This window comes from Corapipo altera, unplaced genomic scaffold (genome assembly GCF_003945725.1).
Source record: "Corapipo altera isolate COAL_440 unplaced genomic scaffold, ASM394572v1 78, whole genome shotgun sequence".
In the NCBI taxonomy this organism is placed as follows: Eukaryota; Metazoa; Chordata; class Aves; order Passeriformes; family Pipridae; genus Corapipo; species Corapipo altera.
In genome coordinates, this window is record NW_020884904.1 from 1,870,027 (window position 1) to 1,897,539 (window position 27,513).

General features: G+C 38.8%; 2 protein-coding genes across 6 annotated transcripts in view; one reads left to right on the forward strand and one right to left on the reverse strand.

The window, feature by feature from the left end:
* DKK3 (dickkopf WNT signaling pathway inhibitor 3) overlaps window positions 1-10,972 on the forward strand; it is a 30,215-nt gene extending 19,243 nt beyond the window's left edge. The window contains exons 4-7 of the mRNA XM_027651169.1: window positions 1,545-1,637; window positions 4,011-4,155; window positions 6,525-6,681; window positions 8,693-10,972. Coding sequence (XP_027506970.1) covers window positions 1,545-1,637; window positions 4,011-4,155; window positions 6,525-6,681; window positions 8,693-8,936 — 639 coding nt within the window. The 3' untranslated portion in view covers window positions 8,937-10,972. The remainder of the gene's footprint in view (window positions 1-1,544; window positions 1,638-4,010; window positions 4,156-6,524; window positions 6,682-8,692) is intronic.
* An 876-nt stretch (window positions 10,973-11,848) lies between these two features.
* The window catches only part of USP47 (ubiquitin specific peptidase 47), a 52,462-nt gene continuing 36,797 nt past the window's right edge, over window positions 11,849-27,513 (reverse strand). For 4 of the 5 annotated variants that reach the window (XM_027651163.1, XM_027651161.1, XM_027651165.1 and 1 more), the window contains 14 exons: window positions 26,965-27,077; window positions 25,963-26,067; window positions 24,764-24,971; window positions 24,225-24,340; window positions 23,158-23,277; window positions 21,145-21,925; window positions 19,157-19,332; window positions 18,895-18,975; window positions 17,769-17,884; window positions 16,922-17,040; window positions 15,060-15,190; window positions 13,601-13,648; window positions 13,378-13,508; window positions 11,849-12,414 (listed from right to left, as the gene is read on the reverse strand). In XM_027651163.1, the coding sequence (XP_027506964.1) occupies window positions 12,240-12,414; window positions 13,378-13,508; window positions 13,601-13,648; window positions 15,060-15,190; window positions 16,922-17,040; window positions 17,769-17,884; window positions 18,895-18,975; window positions 19,157-19,332; window positions 21,145-21,925; window positions 23,158-23,277; window positions 24,225-24,340; window positions 24,764-24,971; window positions 25,963-26,067; window positions 26,965-27,077 (2,420 nt within the window). In that variant the 3' untranslated portion in view covers window positions 11,849-12,239. The remainder of the gene's footprint in view (window positions 12,415-13,377; window positions 13,509-13,600; window positions 13,649-15,059; window positions 15,191-16,921; window positions 17,041-17,768; window positions 17,885-18,894; window positions 18,976-19,156; window positions 19,333-21,144; window positions 21,926-23,157; window positions 23,278-24,224; window positions 24,341-24,763; window positions 24,972-25,962; window positions 26,068-26,964; window positions 27,078-27,513) is intronic. The other variant, XM_027651162.1, reaches the window with a different exon arrangement.

Consider the following 27,513-nt stretch of genomic DNA (forward strand, 5'->3'; position numbering starts at 1 on the left):
AAAACAAGAAAACATTTTAGAGAACAGGGTTAATCACACGATTTTGAGGAGGTAACCTTTAAATGGGAAGAGAAAACAGGCCCTCCCTGTGAACCAGACACATGAGGGGTACACAGACATATGCACTTTACTCTCTGTATTTCCTCACTGCCATCCCTGCAGAGCTGTGTTCTGGGAAGAATTCCTGACCAGGTTATGCATTCATCCCATGCAGCAGGAATGAAAGGGGAGCTGTCTCTTCCACAATGCTCGTAGGATCTCTGGGTGAGGAAGCTTCAGCCCGAGTTTGTGATTCAGATTCAGACTCAGGTGTCCCTCTCCCATCAACACTTTTGTTCAGGCCATGAAATGATCCCAGGTTTGAAAAGCCAGATGTGTTCAGGCACCTTTGCTGGCTTGAGGCCTATCCTGGAGTCCAGGCTGGGTAGCAAAGGCTGATGCACTGGGGAATGTGGGGCTGTTTTTCCCTGGGATGTTTGGGGCTCTTTAGTACTTGTCAATCTTATGTTACTCAATGTAAATTACCTCCACTGAGAGCAGGGAGATGCCAGCTGAGAATCTGCTCCTGCATATTTTGCCATATTTGAATCAAGGAAGGATTTAAAATTTACACATGTAGGTATTTAGACATTTGCAGCGGTGAGCTTGCAGGTGATGGGCTATGGTGACAGGTACATGAGAGATGCCACCAGCTGAGAAAAGGAAATCCAATGGGGTGTTACATCCATGCCTCCCAGAAATACTGGCTGTGCAGTAGTGCTGCTGCTACCACGAAGCCCCAGGGATGCTGAACGTTACCAGTCCTGCAGAAGGACGAACTGCATTTTTCAGCGTAGAAATAACTGCTGACAAAAATACTCAGGCACTGCAAAGATTGCCTGAGAAGAATTCCTGTGCCCCTTGAAAGGGGAGCAGAGGAACAGTTAAAAGCAAAAGGAAACACATTCCCCTTCTCCCTTAGGGAGGTCCTTGCTGGTTTAGTGAAGTCAAGCATGCTGGGGAAGAGGAGGGAGGACAGCTTAAAGCTACCTGGCCTGAGATCAAGAAACTTCGTGCAGAAGGGTCTCCCACAGAGCATAAAGATCCTCCTGGCTGCTGTGGCTGCAGTAGTGTAGCCTCTTTCCTTCAGTCTTGTCCCCCATCTGAAAAAAACAACCAACAAGTAATAAATCACAACTGTACTCAAACACAACAGATTTAATACAAGTGACTTCAATGCCCCCCCATCCAAAAAAAGAGGAAAAAAAGTCCAAACAACAAAAGCACAAAAAGCCTGCAGAACTAGATAATTTTTTCTCTTGAGGTTGCTGGTATTAATGTGTATACAAGAAGTGAAGCCAGCTAACAGTTTGAGGCCAGAGTATTTAGATAAGCCAGGGAGATAACACTGGTCTGTCACAGAGCTGTGGCTGTATGAAGAATTGAAGCTTTTTTTCTTGGTTCCCAAGTAAGAAATAGAATCAATCAAGAGCTTCTGGTATTTCAAGAAGAGATACAGATTTCAGTCACACAGTGGCAAATTACGCTTTTATCCTTTTCTTCAGGAGTGTATCATCGATGAAGACTGTGAAACAGGGAAATATTGCCAGTTCTCCACCTTTGAATACAAATGTCAGCTCTGCAAAACCCAGCATACAGTAAGTCCTGAATGAGACATGATTTTATGTGATCTGTAGAAACTCAGTGTTTTTGTTGCTAATGTCAACAAGCCAAAATTGGTAGAAAAGAAGCGGCAAAGCTTTCTGCATGAGGGTAAAAAAAATGGGTGTGTAGAGTTTTTTGGGTTGTGTGGGGTTTTTCTTGCTGTTAACAAAACTAGGTTTCAAGGTTTCTGTTCTCACATGCTCCAAAATCTGCCCTGAGCTCCTCCTGACTCAAGCTTGCCTTGTTGGGTGGCCTAAGGACAGTGTAAGCTAACACATTGTAGGTTGCCAGTGGAATGGGCAAAGAGGAAATACTGTGGCAGCTCCTAAGGCTCAGCTCACAGCTGGTCGTTTCCAGCTCTGGATTCACAAAGGGAATTGCAGCAGCCTGCCCTCTTCCCTTCACTGACAAATTGTACAGTGCTGTAGTGCAGTGGGGACTGTACAGGATCCTCTTCCCTTATTTGAATCTGTGAAGCTCAGGAAGCAGTCAGTTCCTGTCTTTTGAACTAGAAGATCAGTGTTCTTAGTAGTAGCTATGGTTAGATTATCTTCTGTAAGGGACAGATGCCTGCCTGAGAAGTTCAGGCTTTTTCTGTGATCAAACTCCAGTTTAGAAGCAGCCTGTCAAAAAAGCCTTTTTATTTGACTGTCCCTTTTCAACTAAGTTCTGCTGATGGCCTCTTGGAAAACAAATTCACTCCTCAAAGCATTTGCAGACAGTCCAGTGTACAAGCAACTAAATGTTGCTGTAAATTCATGTAAACTGCATAGGGTTGTTATAACCTAAAAGAACCAGGCTGTTCCTGCAATGATTTAAATAGTTATCTTGATAACTTCAGGGAGCTCTATTGACTTCAGTGTACTGAATGCTTGCTTAAAATTCTGATCATGTCCTATATGTGTCATTGAGAAAGCTTATTCTTCGTATTTTAGAAAATGTTAAACTTCAAAATAAAGATCGGGCTGCCCCTCACCTATGCCCCCCTATAATCCCACCTTTTCTTTTCAGTCCTCAGCAGAACATTTGTAGGATAAAGAAAGTAAAAATGGGGTGTTAGCTACACTTCTGTTGTAAAGTGAGCTCAGACTGAAGGAGGTGGGATCAATTCCCTGACCTTGAATCCCTGCAATTACAAAGCATTTTTCTCCCTAATTAGCAGGTCTTAATAGTACCAGTGCAGTCCTACTCCTTGCCCTGTGTTAAGCACTTCCTGTGGGATTCACTGGAAAAGAAATTCAGATTTTGTATGGCTGCCCAGACAGGGCTTAACACAGACAGGAAAAAGCTGTTAAAGCACTGACCTGCTAGGAATCTGTAAGATGTTAATCAAACTACCTAAAAAAAGGAACAATGTGACACACCCTTTTTATTAGGTTGATTTATTAGGTGTGTGTGGTTGAAACACTGGGGCAGTTGTCACACAAAGCTATCTTTAGCTAGAGGTTTGCATTTCTGCTTTTCAAAGAGATTTTTTTTTCAGAGATTTTTTTTAAAGATTCTTGGTTACCAATGAGATCTGGTTCTTATTACAGCTGCAAATGGATTTTAGTAAGATTTTTTTGCTGTGCTCTTTGAAAACAATCCTTCTGAACAAATTGTAAATTCCTGACTGTATTTAACAATGGAAAAAAAATTCAGTAATGTTTTCCATTGATAATATTTCATTTCTTAATTTTTATTTCCCTTGATTGCAGAAGGGAAGGCTCCAGGGAGAACTTAGAGCAGTCTTCCAGTACCTAAAGGGACTACAGGAGAGCTGGAGAGGGACTTTTTACAAGGGCATGTAGTGAGAGAACAAGGGGGAATGTCTTCCCACTGACAGAAGGCAGGTTTAGATCAGATATTAGGAAGAAATTCTTTACTGTGAGGCTGGTGAGGCACTGGAACAGGTTGCCCAGAGAAGCTGTGGCTGCCCCATCCCTGGGAGTGTTCAAGGCCAGGTTGGATGGAGCTCTGAGCAACCTGGTCTAGGGAAAGGTGTCCCTGCCCACGATGTGGGGTTTGGAACTGGATGACCTTTAAGGCCCTGTCCAACCCACACCGTGGGATGTCTGGTTGCTGATCAGTGTTCCTGTGAATGCTAAAGTAAGAATTCATGTCTTGTAGTATTGGAAGCATATTAGTGTAGAAGGGGTGCTGTTAGTGGAGTGTGAAGGTTCCTGTCTGGCAAAAAGTTCTATGTACACTTAAACTGAGAACCCTGAGCACTTCTATTTAAACAGTGGGAATACGACACACATATATTACAAGCACATACATGCAGTTGCCTTCAGGACCAGGGTTAATTCTATGTTTAGCTGTCTGTGTTACAAGCAATTAGTGCTAAAGTGACAATTTCCTCACGTGCCTTCTCCATTTGCAAGCCCTGCTCCCGGGATGTTGAATGCTGTGGAGACCAGCTCTGTGTTTGGGGCGAGTGCAGGAAATCCACTTCAAAAGGAGAGAACGGCACCATTTGTGAGAACCAACACGACTGCAACCCTGGAATGTGCTGTGCTTTTCAGAAAGGTACAGAGGAGCTTATCCCATTCATTTCATCATACTGTATAATATATAATATATCCCCTCTTTTGCCCAGGGGAAGTTGCTAAGTCTCTACAGAATCAATAGGTCATTCTCCCTTTATATAACTTCACCTATAACTTCATTATAAAACTTTGATAGAATTAGGAGTGAGAAACAGTCTGTTAGGGGTGCACAATGGTGAAAGAAAAGCCTATTGCATGCTAGAGGTGAGACAAGCATGAGAAGCACAAAAATTTATGTTTCTAAAGGGGAATCTTACACATATAAAAGTAGCAGAACTCTGTTGTCAAATTTTCACCCAATAGAGCAAAAATAAGATAATTAAAAATATACAGAAGAAATGACGAGATTACTGAAAGTGGCTTCTCCTTCCTATCAGCAAGCAGACTATCAGAATCAGACTGCAGATACATTTCATACTCTGAGTTTTCTGTGTGCCTTCCAGGGCACCACACCGTGCAATACTGACCAGACAGCCAAGATACACAGAGGAATGATGTCCCAGATTATGTTGTCGCTCCACACGGGAATGTGAAACTTGATTTACGGAAGGGAGGACAGGAGGAGAAGGTCTCAGGCCTGAAATTAATCCCAAATCCTGTCTGGTTAGGGTCCAATTTCTTTTACTGTTTTATACCCACTAGTTTCTCACTGCATTTTTCATAATTCACCTCAATTTTGTAGGGACAGGACACAGTTCCAACCATCTCCTTACACCGGGTGTAGATACTTCTCTAGCTTTCTTCCTGGTTCTTGCTATGAGCCAGACGTGACCTTGTACCTTCACAGATGGTTGGGGTGCCTGTCCCACTGTCAGGTTGCTGGTGGATCAGGCTGCCAGGGCATTTCAGGAAAACCAAGGAGATGCTCAGCTTTCCCATGATGATTTTGACTATTACATAGTGGACCTTCAGTTTGGTTTCAACAAGTTTTGGTTGGAGCAGTTTTTCCTCTCTTCATCAGGTTCTGCCTAAAGCATTTACAGGTTTTGCCAAGCTCTCTCAGAGGTTTCTTTGTACTGATTCTGAAATAAGACAGGAAGAGTATTTTTAATACATGCCTATTACTTTTGCCATGCTGGACTCTGAATCTGCTTATGCTGCAGAGATGAGTAAATTAGTAGTATGCATCCCATTGGTGTTGGTAGCACCAGGCTGCTCTTTAGATCTTGACTAGAAATTTAGTATAAACCTGTAACTCAGGAAGGAATAACAGACATACAGTTACAGAGAAAAAAATATATTTTTTATATATATATATGCATATATAAATCAACAGATAAGAATATTGATGAAAATGGATAGAATACACTTATTAGAGCTTAAAATAGAGCTATGATAGCAATGATTTTTTTTCTCTATGGTTGTGTGCTTTAGCAGGGTTTTTCAGGTTAGGCCTGCCTACTTCAAGGCCTTTCTTCATCACCTGAGTATTGCAAAAAATTGTCCTAATAAAAATGTGTATTTTTTTTATATAAAACTGTAGTAAACTATGAAGTATTCACCTCTTAATATAGAATCTGTTTTGAAATTGGGAACTGATTGGTCACATACATTGAAGCATATATGTGTATACACACACATACATGTGTATTTTGACCAAGTCTGTTTTAAAAACTTAAATTTTGAATTCCTCTCATATTTTATTCTCCCATATGAGGAGAATGAAGACAAGAGGAGGAAGGGAGGTTGGACAGGAACATCTGGAAATCTGAATTCCAGACTGACACTATAAGTTACTAGCATCAGGAAACCCAGAGGATGTAGCCTTCTAAAATAATTTCTTACACAAGTTGAAATTCATCTCTGTGCAGAAACAAGGGTGCCAAGGCCCAAATGCCATCAGACATCTCTGTGTGTAGTAGTATTACTGTAATAAATTAAATGTCTGAGTTGTAGTTCTTGTAACCTCATTATTTAGTCTCTGAACAATTGCTCTGCATATTTGTAACCTCTGCAAAGAAATAGGAAAACTAACAGAGTTCAAAAATACAGAGGTATTTCTCTATTCAGATTTTAAACCATTGCAAAGGATTCACTGCAATTTTTTCTTGGGTTTATAATAACCTTTTGTATCTCCAAGGGATGGAGTCATGCAGCACTGCTGTCTTGACACTCACGCTCTTTGGGAAGAGCAGGAGTTGATCTTGCTCATTAAGCATAAACTTCAAATGTCTTACTCCCACCTAGTGGAAAAAAACATTAAGTTATGGCTCCTTTATTTGTAAGGGGACTTCAAGAGAGGTCAAATCTGTCTTTTTCTATCATGCATACACACTTTAGAAATGAGGTCATCACAGGTTAGCAGACAGCTACAGACTTCTCCTAAAATGACTTTCCTTTGGCACACAGAGCTGCTGTTCCCTGTGTGCACACCCTTACCTGAGGAAGGTGAACCCTGCCATGATCCCTCGAACAGACTTCTCAACCTCATCACCTGGGACCTGGAACCCGATGGAGTGCTCGAGCAGTGCCCATGTGCAAGTGGCTTGATCTGCCAGCCTCAGAGGTAAAGATCAAAACTGGGCAGACAACCTGCTTTAAAAATTTGGAGGGATCTGTTTCTGTGGTAAACAGCTACAGAACTTGCAGAGTCTGCCTCACTAGAAAATGTTTTGACAACTTTTCTCATCAGTAGCGTTGAAACTTTCTGCTTTGTCCCACACAGATGTGCCTAATTGAGTTTGGCAACACACTAATCCCATGTGAATTAAGTCTGTGAGTTAATCAGGCTGTTACTGCTTTTTAATCAGTCAGTACTAACAGCTGTTGAGATGTATCATTTCAATTTAATCCTCTGCATACAGTTCTTTGTCCACCATCTTTCTATCTTAGGCTGGGCTTCTGTTAGATGTTTTGCTTGCTTTCATATGTAAGACACATGAAACATATTTTAAATACATGCAGTATTTCCTGCACTACTGATCAGCTTTACAGATGGGCACATGTATTGAAGAAAAAAAATTAATCTATCTTTGCACATTCCCCTGGTTTCAAACTAACCCAGGGTGCCAGTTTCTCTACCACTAACTTATGATCTGCTCTCAGACTTGAAACACTTTGAACTGTGCAGACTTCTTCACTACCACTGAGTTTCACCAAATAGGAAGCAGGCTGTTTTCTGCTTGAAGTTAAAACTTTGCATAGATAATGCCTTTAATCATTCTCTAAAAGGAGTTATTTGCATAATCAGCAGTTTCACTGGGGGAAGTGAGATCATTTCAGTTTTGCATTAAAAGCATTTTTAGAAAACTTACATGTTTTCTATGAAATTCTCCAAGTTTGCTCCTACCCTACCAGCATCATATTAACTTCCAACAAGACAGCATAGCTGGGATACAGATGTATATTAATACTTCTCTCCTCTGTGTCCAACTCTTTCAACATTTTTTCATGCATGAAAAGGAATTGAGTAACATTTTGTTTCATAAATGTCATCTAAGGAAACAAGCAGAGTTGATCTCATCCTTTCTGCCCCAAAATTTTAGTTAATGTGCCATTAACCTCAGGGAAGGTCTGTCAGCAAATGTCATGTCTAGTTAGAAGGAAGACATTTCAGATGAGGATATATAAACACAGAAATTACTTAGGGTGTGAATATAACTGAACTGTCCAGCTATAGTCAAAAGAACTTTTAATCTGAATTTTAAGATTCTGACAACATTTTTTTAATAAAAGAAACAGTCCACCTCTTCAAATGGCCCTTGGCTAAATATTACAAGCAACTGATAAACACTGAAACTTAGATTATACCAAAGAGAACACAGGGATAGTCTGTGCACAAATGGAAGTCGAGAGCAAAAGAATTCAAAATATACTGAAAATAAGCTTCAGGAACATCTTTAGCTCATTTATGCTGTTTCCAGTGGAAGAGGCTACAGCTTTCAGCAGTTGCTGAGGGGTGCCCAGCACAAGTAGTGCTCACCTGACATGGACCTGTAGCCCAGTTGCATTCCCTGCACTGCAGGGAAATAGCAGAGGAACCATGATCAAGTTCTGTTCCCCTGCCTCCTGACCACAACTATAAATCATTCCTTTCCCTTTCATGGTTCCTGCAAAAAATGTGGGATGTTTGTTTGTAGGCAACTGCAGCCACTTTTCGAGGTGGCTTCACAAAACAGGATTGGCAATTGTAGTGATTCCACTGCACTGTGAGGAACCAAATACCTAAAGCTCAGAGTTTTCCTCTCAAGCTGGATGACTGTGTTTCTTAACTCGGTGTTATGACATGAACAGCAAGGTCTAGTCACCCTCAGTGCCTGCAGAAGGGCCAGGCTGTGCTGAGGGCCACTGCCATCTTGTGTCCCAGGATCAAACATTTTTAGGCTCTGTTCTAGCTCTGTATGTGGAAACTCTCCAGCTGTCAAGCATGTAAAAACCCCAGATCTTTATGAAATTAGCTAGAGTAGATCTATTATGCATTTAACATGTTTTCACGTGGGGAGGGAACTGTATAAAGAAACCAGCAGAACACAAAATGCTGTTCTGTATGACCAGATGTGTCTCTCTTTTTCCAACAGCCACAGCCCTACATCTGTGTGTGAACTGTCTGCCAATGAAACCCGGAATAATGAAAAAGAAGATCCCTTAATCATGGATGAGATGCCATTTCTCAGCTTAATCCCCAGAGATATTCTTTCTGATTATGAAGAAAGCAGTGTCATTCAGGAAGTGCGTAGAGAATTAGAAAGTCTGGAGGAGCAAGCAGGTTTGAAGCCTGAGCCTGACTCAGCTCAGGACCTGGTTTTGGGAGATGAAATTTAAAGTCCAAGCACCAGGCAGTTTAGTTAGTCATTTCTAGCAATTTTTTGTCTAGTGTCTTGCTTATATAAACCCTAAACACACACTGCTGGATAGAAGTGCAATAAACAAGGTCTTCAATGAAAATACTTCTCTGTGCACCAAACCTGCATGTTCCAATTACTGTTGAATTCATTCAATCCTTGGACCAAACCTGTCAAATGGGAAGTGTTTCTTCTGGATTAGTTTTTTTCCCCTGTGTACATCAGAAATAAACTTATTAGTACTTATACTCATTAAAAAATACACACGAGCATAAATAATTTAAAGTTATTAGTAACTTCAGAAGTGACTTTTGAGTATGAACCATCTACTTTGAACTGCTGTAGTCATTAATTTTAGGGAATTTTTAATTTTTTTTCCTTTAGAAAACATGGTCAGTGAAGCTGCAACATCCAGATTGTGGGTGTCACAGTGCCACGAAGCACTCTGCACCACATGAACATTCCTTCCTGGGGGAATGTTGTTTAAGGACCTGTTGGCTACATTCCATCATCACCTGCCCTTTGTGAGACTCAGGGGCAGTGAACATCAATTCCTGACTTCAGTGTAGCAGTAAGACAACTGAAATAGCTTCTTGCACTTAGAGACACCCAGAGAACAACCTCTGAGGAATGGTTTATGCTTTTAATACACTTCACAGGCATAAATCTCTGCATGTTATAGGATGTGCTTATTGTGACCATCTTTAAGAGGTCACTGATTTAAGAAATCGATGGCAAGCCAAGAGTAAAATCCAATCCACCAAACTCCCCAGCTGTCTCATCAGTTTGCTTCAATGGCTCTTCCACTATTAATGGTTTTCTGGGGTACAGGTGTCACCATCTGTTATTCCACATGGGAAAACATGACATGAGGTTCCAGCCAAGTAACTTTTCATGGCGCTTCTTCCCAAATAATCCCTACTGCTTCTCTCTGATTTGGAACAGCAGAGCACCAACAGGAGCAGCTGTAAGACTGTGTTACCAGCCTGTACATCTTTCACCATGTCTGCACTATGAAAGCTTCTCAATAAATTCCTTGGGTACCAGAATTAATGTTAATAATCATAATCAACACGAGGATATTTCATCAGAACAGTCTGGCTTTCAGTTTAAGGATTCTACAACCAATTCTCACACCAGCACATACACCCAGGCACCTGCTCTCAGAGCTCACTGAATTCACCTCTCCTTTCTATCCCCAGTAAAATCATTGTACTTTAGAGACAGCCCATCTATACAAAGAGAAGGAATTAAATCTGTTAAAAAAAACCCACTATAGAGAGCAGTAATTGTCTATTAAATACTGCTCTCTTAATGATAGTATTACTCTCCCTTCAAATTCTTGGTGCTGCAATCCTCAGATCTCATCTCTAGATTTTTGCCTCTCCAAACGTCTTTGAGGAAAATTCATGACCCATTTGATAGGTAATTCTTTTCCTCTCTTCAAAAGCTCCAAGGTTCCTTCAGCAGTCTATATAAATGGTAAAGGCAGTTTAATGACATACCCTGCCTAGAGGATGGTAACTCCCTCTCTGCTCCCTTTGCCCCCTCTTCCACTTACGTTGGGCAAGGGGCAGCACAGGACAAAGAGAAGAGGAAGAACGAGGGAGTTCATCTGTGCAGTGCCTGCTTCTCAAGCTGCCAGATTCCTCAGGATTTTTAGGTTGCTGTGGGCCAGCATGCAAGGAAGACCTGAAGGTTCAGTTGTTGAACATTGCCTTTCCCCTCTGGAGCAGAAATCAGCTGCCAGTCATATCTGGAACTTGGAAGTTTCACTGGTGAGAAATTCAATTCTGGAAAAGGAAACTCACAGTGGAAGAAAAAATGGGTGGGAACTTAAACAAGAGAAGCAGATAAGCTATAAACCACTTCCTGTAACACTCTGTACATGGGGGGTGTGCACATACATACAAACACACAGCCTTACAATTCCAGCACTGCCTTGGGAAAGTCTGTATTTCCATGAAATAATTGCATATTTTTTTAAATAAAAACCACAGCATTTAATGATTAAAATAACACAACAGAATGAACAAATGTTTTATTGGCATGTTCATTGTTGTAAACAGCATCTGGCATGAAAAAGTTTACCAAAGTCTTTTGATTGTTATAAATTAGGTGGTTTTTCCCAAAAACTATGGAGAATTGTTCTCTATTGATCTTTATGGACCAAAGCAAAAAAATTGCTGTTCCTAGGCTTTGCAATGAAATCATGTTGACTGCATCAGTCTTTGCACCACAGCCTGAACTACTAAGTTTGTACGTTGAGGTGTTAAGAGGTTGCCCCAATATTTGACTACATATAGCTATGGAATCAACTCTGGGAATAATAAACTGACTTTCAGCAGGTGGAGAAGATGCAAACTTGTCATAGTCTTAAAAACAAAATGTACAAAAAGTAGCGGAACAAAACAAAAACTTAATTAACAAGGGGAAGTACAACCCTAAAGTACCCAGCATCATCAAACATAAAATGAATACAAATTTAAATAGGCAACTATACTTCCAAATGTACACAATGAATGTTGATATGTGAAAAGAAACAGCATGGTAAATAGCTGAACTGCAGTTCTGGTGAATGGATAGGGCAAATTTTATTTACACATCGAACGCAATGCACTAGAGCTGCTCATCGGCTTCTGTAACCTATTAAAAACCCCCAGTTTACCTTACAACAGCACTTCTGCAAACAAACAGCGCCTGCTGGCAGCTTTCTGCAGACACCTCTCAGACCGCCTGTTTTATGGAAGAATATTATAAAACCTTGCACTTGCAGCACTTCCACCTCCGGCCCTTTTCTGCCGCTCTTCTAGAGCCAATGTGTTAACGTTTCCTTCCGACTCTCTGATGAGGTAATGCGTGTATCAGTGAAACAAACAGAGAAAAGGATTCTTTCATGGCCTTTGCACAGCTTTTATTATTAAGCTATGAGTATCCTGTTTGAGGCTAGTTTCACTAGCTACTATGTGCACACTGTCCTCAAAAAATTTCCACTCGATTCCCTCCCCGCCCGCCTTTTTTTTTTTTTTTTTTTTGAGTTCTAATCTTTTATTTGCACATCCCTTTTAGCTTTACAGTACATTTGACTATAGTGCACAACATGATTCCAAGTCAAGCAGTGACCCGGCGGGGCCCTGCGCTGCCGGCGGCTCACCGCCCGCCCGCTGCTGGTGTCAGCGCTTTACACCTAATGAATGTCCTGCCGGAACGGCACTACACAGTAGTAGTGAACCTTTTTATTGGAAACAAAAAAAATTCCCCAGGGAAAATGCTATAGCAAGTATCAGTCTTGAGTCAAATCTTTATTTGGTGCTCCATCCAGATAAATTTTTAGTGCTTTTTCTTTACGGGGAGAGTAGGTTACCCGGTGTCCAGTTTTCTGGAGTCTGCTGCTTTCTTTTTTCATCAGTTCATTTCTTTGCTCATCTGTTAATTCCATTAATTCTTCAGTTTTATCCCTAAAACGTAAACATGTTAAAACTCAGATCAATACAGTAACCATAATTAGATTTCTGCCTTTTTTTTTTTTCCACTTGGAGTAATTTATTAAAACCACAACTAAGCATAACAATTCTTAAGGATTGTTTCCCTCCTCTGCAGAAATGAACAATCTGTCTAAACCTGCTTTTCCAGCAGACACATTCACCCAGGGGAAGAAACAAGCCCATACTCCTCCATCTCCCTAACTTCTATTCTTTACAGACAGCTATGGCTCTGCTCTGTATTTGCTCTCAGTGCCACCAGCTGGAAGCAGTGTGTCAGCCAGCCCCTAACAGAAGCCACCAGATGTTCTCCCAAATAATTTTCATCCAGACCAGCGCGTTATCAACCAGCTGTTTCCCCCCCAAATCACATGCAATTACGAAAAATACCCCAGAAGCAATGAGGTTGCCCCACCTACTAAGTTTAGAAGAATGACAGTATTCAAGCTCTCAGTCCTCAAATCCTGCCTCTGGGTTACTGCCACCAGCTGATCAACGTTTTTCAGCTTAATAAAATTTTTATCCTAATGGCCTTTTTTCCAAATAAGCCATATTAATTTCTCAAAGGAATAAACTCAGAAAATAAAATCCTTGCTGTCCAAAACATACAGCAAGACATTCACAAACTCCACAAGGGATATATTAAGATATTAAATCCACACACACACACACAAGCATAGCAACTAGTTTTGCATTCAGCAAAATATTTTCAGGGGTTTGGGAAGGAGGATTGAGTAAAAGGGTGCAGTGCTTGTTTCCTTAAACTTAATTAACAGGTTTTTAGGAAGCTGAGGAGCAGAAACATTTCAGCTGACTGTTTTAAACCCTCTTTTCTTTATGGTGACAGAAGAGTATTTTATGTTCCTGTGGATTACATCATCCCTCAGATCTTACACAGCTTTTTTTGCATGGTTTATTATAATGTAATGAAATGCATACCTATAAAATATTACTGCACCATCATCACAAATGTACAGAGGCCAGACATTCAATGTAGATACTTTAGGATTCCAGTCCAAGTCTTGGTGAATCTCTAGTATGGAAATGTCACATGGAAAGGTTCCTCTACCCTGAGAAAAAACAATTACTCAATGAATACAATAAAACTCACAATCACACGTCTGTGCCATTAGAAAGTAAAAATACACACAATCTTACTTACCTTTGCAAATTCTATGTTTTCTAAGGGTATTCCACTTATTTCACTCAGCTGTAAAGTGAAGAAAAATGGTGGGTTTAATACAATTCCAAAACATGACACACTGTCTACAGAAAGTCAATAATCTGTCAAATCTAGAAGTCAATTAAAGTATCTGAAAGTCCTCCAGTGATCCAAAGCATCAGTACAAAATTACAGTGACAGAGTATACATTTTTAACATTTTTGAAGTTACCAGTGTGTGTCACAAGTGATGCTTGCTGTGACAGTATTTCATCACACTTCTCTTAATACTGAAGGGGAGACAAAAAAGTTCAGAAAACCAATTAAATTAATAACATCCACGTTCCAAGAAAAAAAGAGACCAACTGCCTCATGTTAAACCCTCAGGTTCATCAGCCAGCCTTCAGTAGGAAACTGAAATAAAACATAAATAAAAACTGCTGACAAAAGCCAGACAAACTCAAATGTATTAGCCCTGCACATGTCTCAGGTGCATATTTCTCTTACTATTGGCAGCAGTAAAACTATTAAGGCTTCTTGGAGCAAATGCTGCTAAAATTACTCCCTGCACATCAATTCCTAAGAAAAAAAGCACAACCAACTCTTTCTTCAAATACAAGTGAGAAGGAAGTCTTGAAGGCTGCATGCAAGAACCTGCAGTCATATCTTCATTTCTACCTGAAGAATACAAGAAACCTGTCCATAACTTAATCTGTGTACACACACCAACCTCTTCTAATTCATCAATGCTCAGTGTCCACTGAGACCAGCATTTTTGCTGCCCTCAACATCCAAGGTGGCCTTCTAACATCTGGGTATTGTCACACATAGATAAACATTTCACCAGGAGTGGAACCCTGTGATTTAATGGATTGACTAAACAGTCTCAATATGACCCCTACTCTAGACTTCTGCTAGGATGGCACAGGTCTGCTTACCTGTTAGAGGGTTCCAGCCTCAAGTAAAACCAAACCACACCACAGCCATATTTCTTTCCAACCAAAACACAGTTCAGTCTACTTGATACTGGTAACACCATCCCCAAGCAACAGCTCTCAAATTCATATATGAAGAGGCTGAAAGGCTTGTTATTTTAGAATAGAGAAATAAGCTTGAAAACACGCACAGTGACAACAGCTTAGCTTTTCTTTCACGTGTGTTTTTCAAGGATAAGGGACACAGGTAATATTATGCTGCTTAAACTTCAAAATGTGACTTTTTCTGGTGTACATTCACCTGAATACTTTCACAACAGACCATTATGTGAAATTAAGAAGTAAAGTTGATAATTCAAGTGGTTTTGGCAATAGGTTGGGATAGATTATTGATTCCCAGGGAAAAAAAAATAATCACCATGCAACAAGATTTTTGTAGCTATAACATCTTTGTGCTTCCCCATAGAGGATATCAATAAGGCTCTTGGTCACCACAAAAAACTTTCATCATGTTACACATTTTACCTTCTCTTTTAATTCTTCAACACTGCTGCTTTCTAGTACTACTTCCTGGAAAGAATCGAGTTTCATCTCTGATGGCCTCCATCGTCTGGACAGAACAGCAAGTTGTGACATGGATTTCATCTTTTCTACTCCTAGCAAAGAAAAAGGAAATTTATTGTATTAACATCACAAAATATCCTATTTTAAATTAGGGGTTTTCCATAGCTTAAGTCTAATATGAAAGACTGCCCTACAGATACATATACACAAACTAAGCAACACAGCAAGTGTGCTGCAAGTAGCTCACTTGAAAAAAAAGGGGAGTGGAAGGAACTAGAATTTAGTTGAACTTTTCTGTTGTCAGCTTCCTTTCAGAGAATTTTTCATAGGCAGTATCTCCTACAAGCCATGCTATTTTTGCTCTTCTTCAGGGCACATTTTTCCATCACACCCAGCCTGGCTATCCATACAATATCCATCCACCTAACCAGAGGCTGATCTCCAGGTCTGACATTTGCATGAGGCCTTCCTCAGCAATCTGGTATTTTACTCATGTGCTTCACTTCCTTTACCAAAATAAGCTTTCCCTGTTTGACTTCCAAATTTCCCATACCAACTCCACACTTGTTATTAAAACCTGTGTTACACCCACCACCTTCCAGAGTTTCAGTATGTGCTGCCTCCAGCCTTTTTATACCACTTTCAGGTACCAGAGCTCTCGCTGGCTGATACAGTAATACTGTTTACATTACAATTAGATAAGCAGAAGTGATATCCAAGGGCTGATTTTATTAATATTTTCAATTAGTCTATAGTTTTATAACTTACCATGTAGAACTTGTGGCTTAAACATTTGTCTACCCTTACATGCATGTTTTGCATGAAACTACCACCACTCTGTAAGCTTTTCCCTAAATACCTTCTGCAGCCTTGCCTGTGACTACATTTGTGCCACCTTTCAACACTATAACCCATTGTCTGAAGTGAAGATACAGTCACCTCGTGCTTCTTGGCATTTATTTAAAGTCTGAAGCAAGTACACAAACTTTCTTCAGAGTCAGAGATTAACTAAATTAAGTGTGTCTGCAACAGTGTGATGGGAACCTATTAGGCTAAGAAACTTAAATAAATGCAGTTTAGAATAATTTACAGTTACCTGCCTAAGTTCTTCAGCTAAATACTGACAGCAAAGATGAAAGTAATGATGATGCAAACCCAGACTTACAGCAGTTGCCTTGACACTCTTCTTTGTTAGAACAAAGTACCTGCTGCTCTGGGGTAGCAGATTTTTGATTTCCACAAATTATAGCAGGATCAAGCTGCATCTTCTACAACTGGATTAAAGTAGCACCTTTTGGGCAGAGCTAGAATTCTACAAACTATTACAGAGCACTGGAAGCCCTGTAATCTATAATTTGGCACGTCTATGAACTAGGGAGGCCACAGCAGTTATATCTCCAAGACCTACTCAGTACAGAAACAGTACAGCAACTAGCTAAATCTAATAAAAAAATATTTAAAACTAAAGTTTTAATTGCAGTGTGAGCTTATACATATGTCCATAGAAAACTACAGGCCTCCTGAATCTCCCATGCTGATCTGGCATGTATTGGCACAACTCTGTTAAAAATTAAAAATACCAGAATTGAACACAGCTGCCAAAGTACTGCTATTAGACCTTTAGCACACACAGCCACAGGAAATCTGCACTTGCACAATCGCCCCCAGCTTCACAGAGGCTTTATTATTCTTAATTCTTTCTGCATCCATTTTTTTCTAACAAAATTCCATTAAAATATCAGCAATAGTTCTTAAAAAAGGAAGAAAAGGGAAAGTATAGTTTCCAATGTCTCTTTTACTTTCTGTTGACACTGTATCATTACCATCAAGAATTTCTAAGAAGACCTCCCAATTGCTTGAAATATTGATATCTTCTTCATAGACATGATAATCCAGAAACACAGTGCCCGGATTCTTCCAGGTTTTCTTTCGTAGGCGAAACCTAGAAATACATCCCAAAGAAAACACTGAGTTTCTATCTGCTCATAAACACTCAGCACCACCAGAGATCAAAACTGAGTATTTTCTGACACGACTGGAACACAGCTCATTAATGCAAGGTTTGGTTAGGTTTATCAGAAAAGATCTCACGTTCTGAAATAGTCCTGACAGCAGGGTATCACTACTGGCTTAGGGCTGAATCATTCATAAACACAAGGAAGACAAGCCCGTGGTTCTGCCTGTTCAGTGCAAGAAATGTGTAGGGATTTAAAGGAAGAGTTTCCTAATTAGGGATTACCTTATTATGGTAAAGGTAAGACAGACCAGTGCTGTACACACACACACTGTGATGCTGCTCGAGCTCTTTGCTGCAGCGATCTGAGCTGCATCTAGAGAGCAGGTGGTTCTTTTGTGAGTTGATTTACTTAATGTTCTCCTTCCTGAAGGAAATCATCCTTCTGAGAGAATACAACTTATCAGATCTAAAGCTGCAGACATGTTGCACACAGGCAATTCCATGTAAATGTTATTCCCTATAGAATTCATTCTGCATGAGATGAAAGCCAAGAATTGCTGAATTACTGTTTGTATTCACAGGCTGATTCAAAGATCACAGTAACTTATTTCCGCTTCTTTCAATACTCCCTTTGTCCACAAGAGGAAAAAAATCAAAACACACTTTAAAGCAGTATTCAATCAGGTAACTTCAGTGGATTGCAGTCTCTTTACCTGTCAATTGTCAAGTCCAGGCCACACTGTTCTCGAAGCTGAGGGAGCAGCTCCTCTTTGGACTGTCGGACAGTCATTCCTTTAGCAAAAACTGCATCTAGAAGAAACTTGCATGGCTGGGAACAGAAACAGAAAGAGATTAAATACTCATTGAACACAAAAATGTGATTTGCCTCCGTTTGTGCTCTGTGACCAGTCCCATCCACCTGGCAAAATGTGGAACGCTTCTCCCAAACAAGGTAAGCAATAAATTAATTAAAAGGGGGCATAACCACTTTGTGCAGCAGCAGCCCTCTGGCAGGCCATTCAGACACCCTGACTGCCCCTGCAGAAATACTGCCTTGTGCTGCACTGCTAATTGCTACCATTACATTCACATTCCAAACAAGTGGAGAATAGTGTTCAAATCAAATAAGCCACATGATAATAAAAATGCTGCTTTCTTGGCTTTCATTGATCAGACAGACCAGAACTTTAGGACTCTATGGAAGTTACTTTTAAATTTATCTTATTCCCTGCTTTAGCAGTTCAGCTTATTCTCTTATCCAATATTAACACGTATTTCTGCGGTTTTGTCCCAAAAATGAAATTAAAGTGCAAAGTCAACTTTTGAAGACTGTAACCTATATAGTGACATCACTTCTATACTTTTCATGTCCCAAAAGATGTCCCAAGCTCATGAGCTGCATTATTACAAGAGAGGCATTTTTGTTTCAGGCTTGTCTTACACAGAGAGGACTGTTACCCAGCTGACCATTCTGACAAGCACATGAATGAGACAAATTAGATCAGTTCAAACATTACTGAAAACCACAACCATGAGTTGTTTCTTCTTTGGAAAGAATGCTACGTGACTATCATGCATTTAAGGGAAACAAAGAAACAATTCATTTGTCCTGCATTTACACTGTAGAAAGACACTTGAGAGATACAGCAGATCATATTCTAATTGTTTACTTGGAACAGCAGAAAGAGAAATAACCTCAAACTCCCTTTTTAAATCCAGGAAAACTTGCAAAGAAAAGAATGACTTCCATTTTTTTCCCCAAGATTTCACAGGAAAACCTTGGCCAAAGTACACATTAATATTTTCCTGAATCAATTCTTGAAATATTCAATACCTTACCTCAGGTTCGTTTACCAAGAGTTGGTAGACTTTGACTCTGTATTCACCTTTCTTAAGGGCTCTTCCAAGTCTAATAGTTATCTAGAAGGCAAAAGGAGTATCTCTTAGAACTGGTATCAAAATCACAATTGTATTTTGTAACACACTACCAAGACCAAAGTAATTACTTCATCTGGCAAATTACCAAAAAGTTGTAAATTATGTTAAGTTTCTTTATATTGTACCAATATATTTTAATGATTCAAAATAACTTCTGAATAACCTTATTGTCATCAGAAAATGATGAAAGTGTCTCATTCAGCCGAACACTCTCAAACTCTTGATTGCTGGCATAGACTCTGAAGACTTTGAAGTGAGAAGATGGAACTCCAACAAAAGGCTCCAAATGTTGCTTGAAGGCAGACAGGGTAATTCTTTTATCAACATGCACCATCAGCCCTAAACAAAAATAAAGATAAAAATGGCATGAAAAACCCTGCTACCAAAAAAAAAAAATAAATTTTATATGACTTCCATATAGTTGCAGTTATCACTTGCAGCAAAACAGTACCGAAAAGTCTGAATTACAGTTAATGGTCACCATATATTTTATTTGATGGTATTACTGTAACCTTTAAAAGCTTTGCATATCAATATTAAGTACTATTTGCATATTACATATGAAGTGTTTATGGGCAGATATTCCTGGAAGACACAGCAGTTCCCAGCTGTCCTGGTTTGCAATGAGTGTAGCAGTGCAGCAAAGTAGTATCTTCTCCACCCAGTAAGACAAAAACTAAAGAGAATATGATGGAGTGATTGCAGATAATCTTCCTACAGCTCTTCCCTGCCTCAAGGGAGAGACAGCAGTGCTTTGGTGTTGGGGCTGGTCAGGCACATGCCACTTGACTTTTTTTTTTTCCACCCTGGTTTTCAGGATTAAAAAGTTATGTAAATTCTGTGCTCCGGAAGGCCACAGGATATCACAAGGCAACATCAAGTCTAGATTAAGGGGCTTTTTCAGGGAATAATTTTGTAATTAAGGAAAAGCCACTGCAGTAATATGAAATTCTGGAAAGTAAAGTGAATAGTTTATCTTTAGAAAATTGTGGTTTTGATACATGCAATTTGCACTACACAACAAACTGTGTAGGGATTATATAATGTCATGACTCTCTAGAAGAAATTTCTATTCAGAATATTTAACTGAGCAAATAAATTATTTGAATTATAAATCTGTTCATGTTATTATATTAAAAATACATAAAAGCTTTCCCCTCAGGATAATAATTTATACAGTGTACTATGAAAATGTCAAAATTACTGCAAACAAATAATTCCTGAATCCAACTAGTTCTACCAAAACAAAACAGGGAAAAATTAAAGCAGTTCAAAATTAGCCCCAAAGATCACTCCAAGGTAAAGGAGTAATTTAAAAAAAACTTTAGTAGATGCAAGTCAATTTCTCCATGGTTTTATAAAATTTAATGTTTGTTTACCAAAATAAAAAAAATCAGCAAAAGTGATATTCCTCTTTTTTCTATTATTATTACATCAGAATTTCTGGATTGACATGAAAACCTTTACCTTCCAAAATATTTATCTTACATTCTGCTGTTCTTTAATTATTATTCTGTTAGTTATAAAACACATGCAAGTGCAGAGCATTGCTTAAATGATTTATTTTTATGACAATTATATACTACTTACACTCTTATATTGAACTTGTTTGGACACTTTCATGTCAGCCTTACACATCAGTGTACCTACTGTACTTCAGTCAGTGAAAAGCAATGGTCTACTCAATTAAATTTTCAATATTAAGTATATTTGAACTTTCTTTACAGTCAAATGACTAGGACTTGTCAGGTTTGTTAGTCTAAACTTTTACAGAATTATTGCTCTGTTAACCACAGTAAATAAGTGCATTCTGAAACAGGTGAATCAGCAGCAGCAGGTGAAACAATGTTTCTTTCACTGGAAGACAACACAGCTTCCTTTCCAGAAAACACTTTCATTACATATAAATAAATGTTCATTTTCTTAAAAACAAAAAAGCAAGACACTGTTCAAATATGTAATCACTCATTACAAGATCTAAATTAGGCTAGATTTTTGCTGACCATGACACCACATGCCATCTTTGCACTGTTGTTAGCTTTAATTTGACATTATAATCAAGTTTTTCAATATTGTCATTATCTTAACACAGCATATGAATTAAATAGTAATAAACACTGGATTATTTTAAGGCACTTAAAGAATACCTACATTTTTGCCCTTCTCCCGAGCCTTCATCTGCAGCGTAGGGTTCTGACTTAAAGTACATATACTGTGCTTCTCCTCTGCTCTTGCCACTTTCATCGTACTCACTGTCTGTTCCAGAATCTTCCTCTGCAGTGTCCCAGGTTTCCTTCTTCCCCTGATTTGCTTTTGATCGCCTACTACTTGTGATACTGTGAGAATCAAGTCCATTAGCCAAGGGAAGCGGGGCATTGTCCACATTGCACAACGTGTCACTGCTGTGACTGGAGCTGAGGATGTCACTGTCCACTGAACTCGTACTCCTGTCGTTATTTACATCTGAATCCGACCGTTCCTCTGACTGGAGATTTTCTGGATCAGAAATCTGAATTTGGTTTTCAAGTTCTCTGTTTTCTGCTGATGCCGAGGAATCTATTTCATTTAAAGGTGATTCAATGTTTTCAAAGTCACTGGCTTCTGTGCTTTTGCTGCTGTCTCCATTATCTCCCTCCTGCTGCTGCTGTTGCAGGGACAAGCTTTTAAGTTTTTCAGTGCTTTCTTCCAGAATTGCCTCTACAGATTTCATATTACCTACGGGTCCTTTAACTCTTTCACAGGCTTCATCCAAGTTGCCTGCACCTCCACTAGACTTCTGATAAACCCCTCGTCTAAACTGAGATCCAGGTGCTTGCTCTGGCAATGAAACATACAGTCTGATTGTGTTTGCATGACGGTCCAAAAGCTTCCATAAATGAGAATCTGTGTATGTCACATGACGATCTAAAGACTCTGAGCTTTCAACAAACACCTGAACGTAAAATAACAGTGTGTCACCATGTAGTGTCATTTCAAATAAAAGCAACAATAGCAAACAGACAGGACTGAGCACATATTGGAAATAACGTCATCAAGAAACATCACCTTTTACAATAGAGTTAAAATACACGCTTAGAAAAAGACAGACTAAGGAGTTTGTACTATAATGGTTTCACTTTTCCTTATTTTCATAATCATGTTAAGACTGGAGTGAGCTGTAACCAGACTGACCAGCTGCAGTAAATGTTTATGTTCAGAAGCACACTCATAGATCACCTCATGTGCACCCTTCACCTGTACAGTAGCACTAGTTCTGGTAGCAATGAGCCCCACAACTCCAGCAGACAGTCTGTCTTCATTTTCTAGTAGAACATCATAAGAAATTTTTAAACATGTAAACAACAGTACAAATTAAACACCTCTTTTCCCTTTGTCAAAGGCCTCTGTTGTAGTGACAACGTGAACAGGCCCAAAGTATCTAAACAACAAGTCAATGCCATTGTTTTGCTCCTCTATAAGCCAAAGCCTTCACTAATCTTTCTTCATCCAGAAGACTAGATACTGAGCTTAAAATTCAGAGACAGAGGATGAGCAAAATGTGCTATGTGTTACAACTACTGCAGTAAAAAAGACAATGTACAAATTTAAAATGTTAAATTATTTGAGTACTAAGTAAATCTTTTTCTGAATGAATTGCACAACTATTATAGGAAACATTAGAAGTCTTTTTTGAAAAAATAATATTAAACTATCTAGGGAGAATCTGCATAGTGAAAACTACTGAATTTAAGATGAAGACCCACCAAAAACTTGCTTTTAGTTTTGACTTTTGTTTTTTTGGGAAGTTTAATACTGAGAGCAGGTACAGTTGTTCAGAAGGTTTAGAAAAATCAGGTAGGTTTCACAGCAATGTATCAGTCTTTGTTCCATAAGAACAGTTGACCTTTAACAGTCTTCATCCTAAAGCTGTTAACCTCACCATCATTTGAACCACTGAGTAACAACCAGATTCTCAATCCACTCTCTTAGGTACACCTGGTTTCATATATAGCCTACAGTATTCCTCAGCACCACAGTACTGGGCACATAAAACCCCACACAGTACACAGCAAAACACACGATGGTTATCCATTACCAATTCTATACAGACCACGCCTTTTACAGCACAACAGCCAAGTCTACAAAGACATGAAAAGTGAACAGTTTAAAAACCAGAGCATGTACCTTGTTGCTTCTAAAAAAGCCTTCAGCTTTCAGTGTTTTGCTGGAAACGTTCAGGAGACGCAGGTCGTTGTAGCACCGTTCCAACACGACGCGCATTGTTTCAGCGGGCAGGTGCGTAGCCTAAAACAAGACACTGACAGTGAGGTAACGTGCACTACACACAGCTTCAAATACTGAAACAAGCCTTTCATTTTTAGAGATGTGATATGTAGCAAATGTTAGTTTTTCCACAAGGTCAGATGACTGAAATGGCCTGGTTTTCTTTGCAGAGAACTGGTAAATTGTTAATGACCAGTAATACAAGAAATTGGTCTTATAATTTAGTCTATGAACCAACAGAAAGTAAAAGAAATATTTTCAAGCATCAGGTTTTGCATAGTGCTCACTTAATTCTTAATTAGATTGAATTCAAAATGCTGGAATCATGTTTTATAACAAATACTATGTAGTTACACCAACCACTGAACTATTTTACACAGAATTGAGCATGCACAGTGTGTCTTCCAATTCAATGGAAGCAGTAACATCCCATGATTTAAGACCATGTAGAAAAATCAATCTGCACCTTAATAACAAATAGCTGCTGGGATGAAAATGAATTTGTACAGAGAATGTGGACAGCTTTGGATGTTAAGTTTCAATTACAAGAGGAGAAATAACATGTTGGTTCAGTTATACAGTAACAGTTTGCTAGTTCTGTCACTGACTGGACACTCAGAGAGGTGGTTCAAGTTACTAACCAAAAAGAACAGGAGCTCAACTCTTCAGCTTTCCCACAGAAGTCATTACTGAGTAAGCTAATAAGTGATATGGCCAGACAGTGGCTAAGCTTATGCAGAAGCCAGGGTAGAACTCTGGATGGAAGGAAGAAGCAGACTGCTGCTTTTAGCAGGAAGGAGCAGATAGGCAAGATCAACTCTAACAACTAACTTAAACCTACTGCTCAACTCACAGTGTGATCTGCAAAAGGTGCAGGCTCTCATTTTAGATGCCTAAATTATGACACATTTTCACAGCCAAAATGAATGAAAACCCTGTAATACAAGTCCTCAACGACTGTAAATTACCTTTGAAATGAGCTGTTTAAATTCTGAAACTGTTTGATTCAAATAAGCTCGTACACTTATTGAAGGAGCAACAGATTCAGTCTTTAGGTCGACCACATGAACCTTTACCATGACCTCTGTAGGGAATAGGAAAAAAAAAATAAATCACATATATATACGTAGAGAGAAAATTCAACAGGCAAAGAAAACACAAAAATGCTGGTCTGATGTGCTGGTTAAGGGGTTGCATTACATACATACACACAGTAAGAACTTGAAAAGCAGTTTGATTTCAGAATTAAATTTTCCAACCAAATGTAATGCCAAAAAAGAAAAAATTCCAATTTGACTAATTTTAGTAAACCTTAGATCTGCTTCAATTAGAAACAAGTTAACAACACAGCACAGCATGTAGTTCTAAATATTGACTTTGTAAAATGCAGTACAACAAGTTTTTCTTCTTCGGTACATCATATTGAAGCTCTATGCTTTACAAGTTTTGTGTTTGTGCAACATATGATTTTAGTCTATCCTTGTCTATATATAATTACACGTCTTACCACCAGGTTTATAGCACTGGAAAACTTGGTCAGGTCTTCTTGTTTCCAGCAGTAAGTCAAACATGTACGTTGATTTGACACCTCCCAGCAACAAACCCATTGGTGTGTCCTCTTCTCCTTCATAAGACCGTTCCAAGTAGTCATGGAACTCGTCGTATTTGACAAGGCGACAGCAATCCAAAGGAACAACCTCTTCTAAATCCATCAGCTAAATCATGCACACACAAAACCACCCAAGCATTTAATAACAGTTTATTTGTGAATGTAGTTTTTACCTTGTAAGTAGAAATATCTCGCTTTGAATTCACTAATTTCAACTTGGATTTAGAAAACACGTACACATACATCATAGATATTATATGCATAGACATGCAATATATGCATGTTTCAAAATCAAAAGAGAAGCCTGCATCAAAATGCAGAAAAGAGGGAATTTTGAGAAGTATGTATACAAGCAGATGAAGACAGATCCCAGAAGTATTTTCAAAGGAATACACTGCCTATCAGTTATACCAAATGGCCTTAGAGGCCTGAGGAAGTCATATCCCCTGATTATCTTCCTTGCATCTCAAGGAGATGTTAACACATTCCAAGTCAATAAGTGCCTTGCTGGTACTCTCCCAGCCAAAGACACATGGTAAGAACTAAAATGTACAAGTAGGTAAGCAAGAACTGAAATCTTCATCCTCTACCTCTTTGTGGAAGATAAAGATCCACAGGTGCCTTGATGTTCACTGCTATTATTGTATTAGCTACACTGAAAGACTCTTGAAAGAATTCTCTTATTATGTATCCACTATAACATTTTACTGCAATACAAATAAGTGTTCATAATTCTTTTAACTTGCTGAGGCTATGGTGAGTCTAACAGCAGCTCTCTCTGATTTTAAAGTAAAGGTACATAAAATCATACTGCCTTTTAAAAGGGCAGGCTTTATCATTCTAATCAGAAATCATCTGATGGTTACTGACAGAAAACTTGTACAATAATGGGTGACTAGAACACCTTTAAAAAAAACAAACAACCCCCCAAAAAATCCCAACATAAAAAACTTCCCCAGAACAAACCCCCAACAAAAAACATCCATAGCCATGCCCTCCCAAAATACTCTCACAGCATTAGAAATTTAAAAACTTAGGATACACAACAGCAGAAAAATACATCTAACAGTTGAACTATCCTGTTATGCATAACATACCTTGTAAGCTATTTCCACAGCTTCCTTCAGTGTCCTGTCCTTATGAACCTCCAGTTTGTTCTCCATCATTATTTGTTTTGTAGGATGCATGCAGAACAATTTAATCTATGAAATACAAAAGGAAGAAAAATGATCATGAAGGCAGTTGCAAATACCTTTCATATTAGAGCACATTTAAGTTTACAACCCATACTCAAACAATCCAACATGAAATAGATCTTTAGCTCTACTTCAGCCATAGGACAGCTTCCTTTCAGCTGGTTACACAACTGAAGATGGAAAATGTCAAAAGGCACACAAGGTATTTATGTGTATCTGAATCTTTTTGCAAGCTAGGGTACAACATCTATAACCAGAACATCTTGTAACCACAGGCAGTGAGCAAATCCTCCAAAATGAAATGCACATATGAACAACAAATGTGAAATTCCTTTTCACATACAGAATGACACATTTTGCAATGCCAGAGAAGAACTTCATAAAACAATCACTGGATTCATAGACAGAACAGCTGACTGCCATGCTTGTAAGGTCACTGAGGCCCTATTTTGTTTGTTATTATTGAATCTCTAGTTGGAAAAAATTTGGCTCTTTCTGCCAAACAACAATTTAAAATCAGTTGAGGAATCAACATTTCACAAAGTAAGAAGTTGTAATATGAAAAGATTTGAAAGTACAAAACACCTAACATGCAGTACAAAACACCTAACATACATACTCTCTGGAACTAATTTTGCTGAAATCAAGTGATGTCAGATTAACTAGTTTTGTTTTGGTTTTTATACCAATTTGAATTCAATGGAAGACGTGAACTCAGCAAAAATCTCTGGTGAATACCTCCAGCAGATGCCTGCACTGTGTACAGGTTTCCAATTTAAAAGAATTGCTCCTACAAACAAATTTATCACAAAAGAGTCCTTGTATTGCAGTAAAAAAGTTGTTCTCTGTAGAAACATTGCTTACCAGCAGTGTATTGTTACTCAATTCAGCAGAAATGCTCACCTTGCAAGTGTTGCGCTCGATTTCCCGTTGCCTCTTTTCTTGTTCTTCCAATTCTCTCTCTTTCTGTACCAGTTGTTTAATGTGCTCTGGATACTCATGTGCCTCAAGAAACTCTGACAGTAAAAACAGAGCAATGGTTTTAAAAAAAGACATTTTTTTTCATGGTGGGCAACACCTTAGGCATTATAGGTATATTTAATAGTTATTTTTCTTGTCTTTTTCCCTTCTCTCTTCTCCACTCGGATTTCCCACTATACCACATCCTGTTCTCTTTTTCATGATTTAAACTGAAGTCAGACTTTTATTCTCCCTAATTATACATCAGCAACACAAGAAAATGCTAATAGCAGAAGTGTAGTATTCCAATATCAGTATGGGAAGCTCTGCTGTTGTAAAGAAATACATCAAGCCTGATGACTGCACTTGAGCCTGTTTTTACAATAAAGGTAAATCCTACCCTATTAAGTGAATTAATTGATAATACAAGTCTCAAGATATCATCAATATCATGATAAAATAAATGTTACACTTAATGCAGATTAGTGTACT